Below are 9,972 nucleotides of genomic sequence, written 5' to 3'. Positions count from 1 at the left end.
GTACACATAAAAAAATTACATTTATTTACCCTTTCTGCCTGACAGGTGGGCACACTCAAAAATGTAATTTACAGATTAATGCCCAGTCTTGTTGTCCAATCATAAATATATTTACTACTCATATATATTCAACACATAGATATTATATTCCCATATTTTAACTTTAAAAATCAGCACAAAAAATGGCAACATAAAATGTCATGACTGCCCACTTTCTGTCTCAACCTTGGAAAAAACTTTTGTTTTTCATATTCTGCTGATTTTTTTGCTGAGAAATAAAAACCTTTGAGTTTAATGTGCTCTGCAGATTGTTGTATCTTCAACTTGACTGTTAAAGGAAATCAAACTGGGCAGTCATACTGATCTAAATTTAAAATGTCAACTTGTTCTACATTTGAAATTAAGAAGCAGAGAGAAATCTCATTCAAACAAAAGGTTTTATATTGTTAAAAAGAGGCCAGACAATTCATAGTGATAAACCATCGCCTCAAATAAAACATTTCAAACAGAAAAGAAAAAAACATGAGGCTCGGTGTCACAGTGGGCTCCACACTGTAGTTGTTGTTTGTTGTCTCTTACTCATAGTGATGTTCAGAGGAAGACCTCTCTGGTTTTCTAGGTGAAGGAAGAATTCCCAGAGGACTCAGGACATCTGTTGTGGTTTCCTTCCATAGAGACCAGCATCACCAGGCAGAGCTCAGGTGGGCCAGCTCTGTTGTCAGGTGGACTGAACTAAGCTGTCTGATGGGAATCAAAGCCATTGTCTGACTTGTGATCCACAGAGCTGGACTTCTGGGGCGTAAAGGAGCACTTGATGACTGTAAAGATGTGTTAGTTAAAGGCCTACTATTGGAGGATGGATAAACCAGGCGATGCGAGTATCAGAGAGAACAAATGGCAGAGGCTGCTCAGGGGGCATCAAGGGCAGAAAGTGGATGAGGAGGGAGAGGATGGAGTCAAGCAAGAAGGAAAACGTAAGAACTTTCTGGATCTGAAGCTGAATGTCAAGTAAGTCATTGATAAGGGAGCTTGATTATTTTATTTCAATAAAACAATGTATGATAGTTGTGAATTCTTAACTTTGGATCAAATCAGAAATCTGGTGGGAGTAATTTATTGCAGTTCTAGTTAACCTGATATTTTATATCTGTGGGCTGTTTGATCATACATTCTCAGAATGAAGACTTACAGTGTAATGTGTAATGCATCTTAGTACGTCATATCTGTTTAATTCCTTATTTGATTTATTGTCATTTTAAACTGTACACTGGATATTCACCAGGTCCTTGTGTATGTCATTACTTAAGGGACCACATAAAGTGCTATGAGCATGTCTGTTGATGTCATGATTATCTAGAAATTTACTCTCTCTGACAAACTCCTGTCTGCTGTGGTTTGTAATGTGCGCATGGTCTGGGTTGACTTTATTAAACTAACTGCCCTTTGGGTTTAATCAAGTTGTCTGAATCTGAATCTGAATGTTTCCCATGATAGAGATTTATCATTTGTTATTTGGTGAAGTACTAAAAAAACCTCTTAGTGTTGCAGTATGAAGGTGTTTTCATCAACAGCACTATTATTTCCAATTGGTCTTGTTGCTGCATTTTAATTTGTATGACGATGATAGTATAAAACTCCAGGGAAATATTTCATGTCTCACAAGCAAATGGGGGGAGAGATTAAGGACACAATTTAATTATTGGATGATTGCAACTGAACAATCTTACAGCTGTGTAGTAAGAGGGGTTTAAACATTCAAATCACTTTGTCATAAATCAAAGTCCTGTTTATTACAAACAGATGTTTCCAAAAATGTGCATCCGGTGACTTAAATAAGATACATTTTATGTGTTCAAGACAACATGATATGACTGATTTTACTGGAATTTAGTTAATTACTCATTTATATTTAAGATCCATGCATGGAAACATTCCCAAGGTTATAATCCTCTGCATGTCACAGCAAATTATCATGACTAATCCAACTGTGAATCTTAATCTCCCTCTCCTTTCTCTTTATTATCATTTCCCACTCAGCTGGAAGGACTGGTTGGTTGATCCAGCAGAACAGTTTTATTATGTCTGGCTACAGGTCATGATCTTTCCCATCGTCTATAACTCTGTCATCATCATCCTGAGGTACGAGAAGTCACACATCCTTCTTCCACAAACACTATGATCATTTGGTATCCCAGTTTGAAACACTGCTTATATCAATGTTTCCTCAGGACATGCTTCACTACGATTGCTCTGAGCTATCTGCCCGTGTGGCTCACGTTAGACTATCTGGCAGACGTCATGTATATAATGGACATGATCATCACCGTTCACACAGGTAAAACATTTTGTCTTAAATAGATCCTCTGACCTTTAGACACATTCAGGTCCAGCTGGTTTGAATCAGAATTTATTTTATCATCACAAAACCAAAGTGCATTAAATATGTACATGACATCTCCCTGTTCAGTAAAGTAGTAAACAAGTACAATAAGTTATGTAAAGGGGGGCAGGTCACTTCCTCTGTGCTGCCAGAGCTTTAGGCACTTGTCCCTGTGCAGCCCCCTCACCCCGGCACCTCTCTACAAATGCATGTCCACAGGATCCTATTTGTGCACGTGTGTGTATCATGGTCAAAAACAGGGGCTCTTAATTTAGGATCTTTTGAAGCCATATGTTTTACCTTAACTTTGCAAAAAATAATGGTTTGTGTGTTGAAATCCTTTTACGCACAGTGTTTTTATGAGAAGCCTTATAATTGCCCAATTTTGTGCATTTATTCTGTTACAAAACCATTCTTACTTTTGTTTTTTGTACTTTTATATTTAATCAAACTTTTCTATTGTACAATTAAACAAAAAACTGCAAACATATCCACAGAACAGAACCAGAACCAAACTCAAGCAAACAGAACCAGAGCCAAACTCAAGCAAACAAAACCAGAACCAAGTCAAGCAAACAGAACCAGAGCCAAACTCAAACAAACAGAACCAGAACCAACTCAAGCAACCAGAACCAGAACCAAGTCAAGTAAACATTATTAATGTCCTCAGTGCAGGTTGGCTTTGAGAAAAATCAGATGCCTCAGCTTGGATGGGCTGATTCGATTTCTCCTCTCAGTGAGTATTTGCCCGGTCTTCCAGAAGACTCTCAGAAGGAACAGATGTAGCCATGATACACAGCCTCCCCTCCATCACCTGTATCCTATATCCTCACATGTGATTGGCCCCATGGGTGCCATGCTGACCAATCAAAACAAAGTTCTGCTGTGAGCAGAGCTGGGGCTGAGCACTGTGAGAGCTAAGCAGCGAAAGGAAAAAACTGGGAGCCGGTTCTCTCTTAATGCGAGCCGGCTCTTCTGATTCACTATAAAGCATCCGAGCTGCAGCTTCTGATCATGACACATCACTAAGGGTTAGGGTTAGGGTTATGATAAGGGTTAGGGTTAGGGTTATGATAAGGGTTAGGGTTAGGGTTATGATAAGGGTTAGGGTTAGGGTTAGGGTTAGGGTTAGGATTAGGGTTAGGGTTAGGGTTAGGGTTAGGATTAGGGTTAGGGTTAGGGTTAGGGTTAGGGTTAGGATCAGGGTTAGGGTTAGGGTTAGGATTAGGGTTAGGATTAGGGTAAGGGTTAGGGTTAGAGTTATGATTAGGGTTAGGGTTAGGATTAGGGTTAGGGTTAGGGTTAGGGTTAGGATTAGGGTTAGGGTTAGGGTTAGGGTTAGGGTTAGGGTTAGGATTAGGGTTAGGGTTAGGGTTAGGATTAGGGTTAGGGTTAGGGTTAGGATTAGGGTTAGGATTAGGGTTAGGGTTAGGGTTAGGATTAGGGTTAGGGTTAGGGTTAGGATTAGGGTTAGGGTTAGGGTTAGGGTTAGGATTAGGGTTAGGGTTAGGGTTAGGGTTAGGATTAGGGTTAGGGTTAGGATTAGGGTTAGGGTTAGGGTTAGGATTAGGGTTAGGGTTAGGATTAGGTTTAGGGTTAGGGTTAGGATTAGGGTTAGGGTTAGGATTAGGGTTAGGGTTATGATTAGGGTTAGGGTTATGATTAGGGTTAGGGTTAGGGTTAGGATTAGGGTTAGGGTTAGGGTTAGGGTTATGATTAGGGTTAGGGTTAGGGTTAGGATTAGGGTTAGGGTTAGGATTAGGATTAGGGTTAGGATTAGGGTTAGGGTTAGGGTTATGATTAGGGTTAGGGTTAGGGTTAGGGTTAGGATTAGGGTTAGGGTTAGGGTTAGGGTTAGGGTTAGGATTAGGGTTAGGGTTAGGATTAGGGTTAGGGTTAGGATTAGGGTTAGGATTAGGGTTAGGGTTAGGGTTAGGGTTAGGGTTAGAACTTGAACTATATTTAAGCAAACCGAACCAGAACCAAACTCATACAAACAGAACCAGAACCAAACTCAAGAAAACAGAACGAGAACTAAATTCAAGCAAACTGAACCAGAACCAAACAAGAAACAAACAAGAACCAAACCAGAACCAAAACAGAACCGAACCAGAAGCGAACCAGAACCGTACCGGAACCGAACCAGAACCGAACCAGAACCAAACCAGATTCGAACAAGAACCGAACTAGCACCAGAACCGAACCAGAACCGAACCAGAACCGAACCAGAACAAAACTCATCCAAGTCAAGCAAACAGAACCAGAACCAAACTCAAGCAACCAGAACCAGAACAGACTCAAGCAAACAGAACCAGAACCAGAACCAAACTCAAGCAAACAGAACCAGAACCAAACTCAAGCAAACAGAACCAGAACTTAATTCAAGCAAACTGAACCAGAACCGAACCAGAACCGAACCAGAACCGAACCAGAATCGAACCAGAACCAAACAGAACCGAACCAGAACCAAAACAGAACCGAACCAGAACCGAACCAGATTCGAACAAGAACCGAACCAGCACCAAAACTAACCAGAACCGAACCAGAATCGAACCGGAACCGAACCAGAACCAAAACAGAACCGAACCAGAACCAAAACAGAACCGAACCAGAACCGAACCAGAACCGAACCAGAACCGAACCAGATTCGAACAAGAACCGAACTAGCACCAGAACCGAACCAGACCAAGTCAAGCAAACAGAACCAGAACCAAACTCAAGCAACCAGAACCAGAACAGACTCAAGCAAACAGAACAAGAACCAGAACCAAACTCAAGCAAACCGAACCAGAACCAAGTCAAATAAAAAGAACCAGAACCAAACTCAAGCAAACAGAAACAAGAACCAAACTGGAGCAAACTTTATTAATGTCCTCAGGTTGGCTTTGAGAAAAATCAGATGCCTCAGCTTGGATGGGCTGATCCGATTTCTCCTGAATTTGCCCTGTCTGTGAGAAGAACCCTAATCTCTCAGAAGGAACAGATGTAGCCATGATACACAGCCTCCCCTCCATCACCTGTATCCTATATCCTCACATGTGATTGGCCGCATGGCCGCCATGCTGACCAATCAAAACAAAGTTCTGCTGTGAGCAGAGCTGGGGCTGAGCACTGAGAGAGCTAAGCAGATGGCTCCTCTGATTCATAATGCATCGACTCTCAGAACCGCAGCTTTTGTTCATCACACATCACTACCCTGCTGAGAGTCCCCTCAATGTGGGTGGAGTTTGCCCACGGGAAAAGAGAAGGTTCCCGTCAAAAGTCATGCCAACACCTGCATTCTCACACTTTACAGATGAGGTCAAGAGATAGGGAGAGGGTGTGCGTGTGTGCGTGTGTGTGTGTGTGTGTGTGTGTGTGTGTGTGTGTGTGAGTGTGCGTGCGTGCGCGCGCGCGCATGCGTGTGTGTCTGTGTGTGTGTGTGTGTGTGTGTGTGTGTGTGTGTGTGTGTGTGTGTGTGTACGTGATTGGGGTGAAATATGTCACACAGTTGCAAAGAAACAATTAGTATTTAACACTTCTGACTCCTTTTAGCCTCCACTTTGACTCCCGGGCCAAATTGACCCACGAACAGTATCTATGCAATATAAACATGCAGGTTGCAAATATGTGAAAGGAAGTAGAGGAAGTTTCATACTGAAAAAATACTTTTAACAATTTCTTTTTGATTTTTGAACTTCTCCCACCAGGTTACTTGGATCAGGGAATCCTGATCAGGGACATAAACCAGCTGAAGAAGCACTACCTGCACTCCAAACCTTTCTTCAGAGACGTGGTTTCACTGCTACCCACCGACCTCCTCTACTTCGTCTTTGGAATCCAAACTCCAATGGTGAGGATCAACCGCCTGCTACGAATCCCACGTCTCAACGAGGCCCTGGACCGCATGGAGACCAGAACCTCCTACCCAAACACCTTCCGCATCGCCAAACTCATGATCTACATCTTTGTGCTGATCCACTGGAACGCCTGTCTCTACTTCGCTCTGTCCAGCTACATCGGCTTTGGGAGTGATCGTTGGGTCTACCCCAACATCACCGACCCAGAGTTTGCCTCCATGCGGCGTCAGTACATCTACTGCTTCTGGTTCTCTGCACAGATTTTCACCACAGTGGGAGACACCCCCCTGCCAAAAAGGGAGGAGGAGTACTTGTTTATGATAGCAGATCTGCTCATTGCTGTGCTGGTCTTTGCATCCATTGTTGGGAATGTTGGGAATGTCATCACAAGCTTAAGAGACCGTGATAACGTCTTCTTCCCAAACCATGAGCTGGTAAGTTGGAGAACTGTCAGAGTTAAGACTTTTCCCATATCACACTTGAGCTGGGAGGCCAAATTCCAAATTTCTTGTTGAACATTTTTACTAGAACACCTCCTGAAGTTGATTTACCAACCCAAAAAGATCCTTGTGAATGCTGACTTCCAAAATCCAAGATGGCTATTTAAACAGTCCAAGAGCTATCTCTGGACATGTTATATACTATACTATGAAACAAAAGGACTGCTAGATGACTTCATGTTTTTTTTAGCTTTCACTGTAGGGGCTTATTTAATTATTTATCTCCCTTCCCAGGTGAAGGCATACCTCCGAAGCCACCACATTAGCAAAGAGCTTCGTCAGCGTATCGACAACTGGTACCAGCATCTTCACATCAACAAGAAGATCATGCGAGAGAATGAAATCCTGCAGCAGCTGCCTGTTCACCTGAGGACGGAGATCGCTGTCAGCGTTCACCTTCCAACACTCTCCAAAGTCACCATCTTCCAGAGCTGTGAGAAGAGTCTGCTGGAGGAGCTGGTACTGAAACTTAACCCTCAGGTCAGGAAATAAAGAGCACTGGAACAATACACAGGTGGACGTTGTGTCTCATGTGGGGTCTTGAATAGAGATTCAGATTCAGTCCTGTTGCTTTGCCTTAAATACAATCTGATATGTCAGCAAAGCTTTGAAAGAGAGAACTGTTAAAGGAATATCTCTTTCTTTTTTTATGCAGGTGTTCAGCCCAGGAGAGTATGTGTGCAGGAAAGGAGATGTGGGGCATGAAATGTACATCATCAAAGAGGGAAAACTTGCAGTTGTGGCAGATGACGGGGTCACAGAGTTTGCTGTGCTGAGTGAGGGGAATTTCTTTGGGGAAATAAGTATCCTCAACATTAAAGGTAAGTCACTGCAAAACAAAAGTTCATTTTTCTTCATATCATATCTTCTGGTTATATTCTTCTGTTTTCATAAGGTTTAGAAGAAGTCTTTAATCAATAACAACATTTTCTTTGCAGGCAACAAGTCTGGCAATCGTCGAACTGCCAACATCCGCAGCATCGGCTACTCTGACCTTTTCAGCCTCTCTAAAGAAGACCTGACAGACGTGCTGTCTGAGTTCCCTGCAGCCAAGTGTCACCTGGAGGAGAAAGGCAGACAGATCCTCACCAAGATGGGCATGTTGGAGGAGAGCGGGGAGGGAGCAGAGGGGGAGGCAGAGAAAGTTGAAACAAAGATTGAAAGGCTGGAAAAGAACTTGGAAATCCTGCAAACCAAACTGGCTCGACTCATGGTGGAGCTAGAGTCAAGCAACCGCAAGATGCAGGCCAGGGTGGAGCAGCTGGAGTGGGAGGTTGCAGCTCTGGGGACTCAGCCGCCAGAATATGTAGAAGGAGAGGAAGCAGAGGGGAGAGGTGAAGGGGTGGGAGGGGAGGTGGGTTTTGAGAGAGAAGAGGCAGAGGGAGAAGAAGAGGGGGGCTCAGATGCAAAGGTACAAAAGAGGGGAGAGGGAGAAGACGGTAAGGATGTAACCAAAGAAGGAGATGGAGAGAGCACGAAAAGTACAAAAGAGGATGCAGAACGGATGGTGGAGGGAGATCGATCAGGTGTGAAGGACCCAGACAATCAGGGACAGAAAATAGAAGATGAAGAGGAAAAAGGTAGAGACAAAGGAGATGATAGACCTGGGAAAGGTGATGGAGCTGAGATTGAACCTGCAGATGAGAAAGTAGAGAAAAATACAGAGAGAGAATCTGAAGAGGAGGGAGAAAATGATGGAGAAGACTCAAAAGAGACAGAGCCAAAAGATAAAGAGCAAAAACAATGAAGAAGAAGGGATTTATATTTATTCCTTGTCTCTTTTTTGTTTTACATGATTTAAAATTTTGTTGTATTATTAATTCTGCAATGTGAAACTGTGCCACTAGGTGGTAGCATTTCATCCCCATGTGACAGTCTATCCAAAACAGAAAAAGATTTGATGCATATTTGACTTTTCCTTTATAAATAAACACTTTATCTTCTTATTTTGATACTATGTTCACTTCCATTTGTGTAGGATGAATATGTTCCCTTTTTATTGCATGAATTTAATTAGAAAATGTGTCAGAAGTGTTCTATAACACCATTCTTACTTTATTTGTCTCTGTTGCGATTGAAAAATATTTAATTATAATTATGGGTTATTTGGAGCATATGGGATATTTTATCAAGACACTAAATAAAAATGTTTTATATGATTATTTTTCATGTTTCATTTGTCCATATGGTAAAAAGTCTTTGGAGTTGTCCCTAAAGATTCACCAACCCTCAGTGGAGAGCCTGGTTACCATGTTCAACAACACAAAACTTATCAGACAGCTGATTTATAATTTGATCCCCATGATCCCACCAGTGACACTATTTATGCTGCAGTGTAATCTAATCTTAGACCCATGACTTTATGACTTTGCACAGAATACATTATCATCAGTCATTTGTATAACTACTCACTCAGGGCTGTGGTGGAGAGATGCACACAGAAGAAGCTAGAGGCCATTCTAAATTACACAGATCATCCACTTCACAACTTCTTTGTGGACCAGAGAAACCGCGGCAGTGGACAGCTCATCTCTCTGCGCTGCAGGACTGAGAGATACAGAAAATCATTCATACCTGCAGCCATTAGGCTTCATAACTCTCTAGCCAATGGGAGATGAGCTGACAGACACCTGAATTACTTGTTTTATGTGATTTTTATAATTTTATCTGCCAGACACCTGAATTTCCCTTTGAGGATTAATAAATGATGATAATAATAATAATAATAATAATAATAATAATAATAATAATAATAATAATAAAAAAATATTATTGCTAAGAAGTTGGTTGCCACTAGATGGAAACACCCCTCACTGCTTACTCATAAACAATGGTTATTAACGTTTATTGATATTGTGTATTTGGAACTGTCTACAGCTCGCATCCATGGAGTCAAAGAGGACATAACTCAGCTATGGTGTGCTACAGTGGACGATCTTAAGAACTTGCTGAACTGAGCAATCCCCCTCACACAATTTCTCTTACATACCCACATACACACACCTAAATGGACATAACTTCACCACATTACCACGACATATGAACTTTCTTCCTTCTTCTGGACCTGTTGTTTTGTTTTGTTGTGTTTTTATTTCTTTTTTTGTCTGTTTTGTTTTTTTATTCTGTTTGTTCCTTGTTAATCTATGTTTGTATGTAGCCGCAGAAATTATACTAAAAATTTGATCACAAAAATAATAATAATAATAAATTGTATTTATTATTATTCCAATAAAGTACATTCTATTCTATTCTA

General features: G+C 41.6%; 1 protein-coding gene across 1 annotated transcript; it reads left to right on the top strand.

Annotated features, from left to right (window-relative positions):
• Positions 1 to 2,044: 2,044 nt before the first annotated feature.
• cnga4 (cyclic nucleotide gated channel subunit alpha 4) lies at positions 2,045 to 8,466 on the top strand. Its single transcript, XM_034694044.1, has 6 exons — positions 2,045 to 2,139; positions 2,229 to 2,335; positions 6,070 to 6,653; positions 6,954 to 7,199; positions 7,375 to 7,540; positions 7,658 to 8,466. The coding sequence occupies exons 1-6, from the start codon at positions 2,096 to 2,098 to the stop codon at positions 8,464 to 8,466; spliced, it is 1,956 nt and encodes a 651-aa protein (XP_034549935.1). The 5' UTR covers positions 2,045 to 2,095.
• The last annotated feature ends 1,506 nt before the right edge of the window (positions 8,467 to 9,972 follow it).

This window comes from Notolabrus celidotus, chromosome 10 (assembly GCF_009762535.1).
Source record: "Notolabrus celidotus isolate fNotCel1 chromosome 10, fNotCel1.pri, whole genome shotgun sequence".
Taxonomy (NCBI): Eukaryota; Metazoa; Chordata; class Actinopteri; order Labriformes; family Labridae; genus Notolabrus; species Notolabrus celidotus.
Note: the sequence above shows the minus strand (reverse complement) of the source record. Positions and strands in the feature narration are given on the sequence as shown.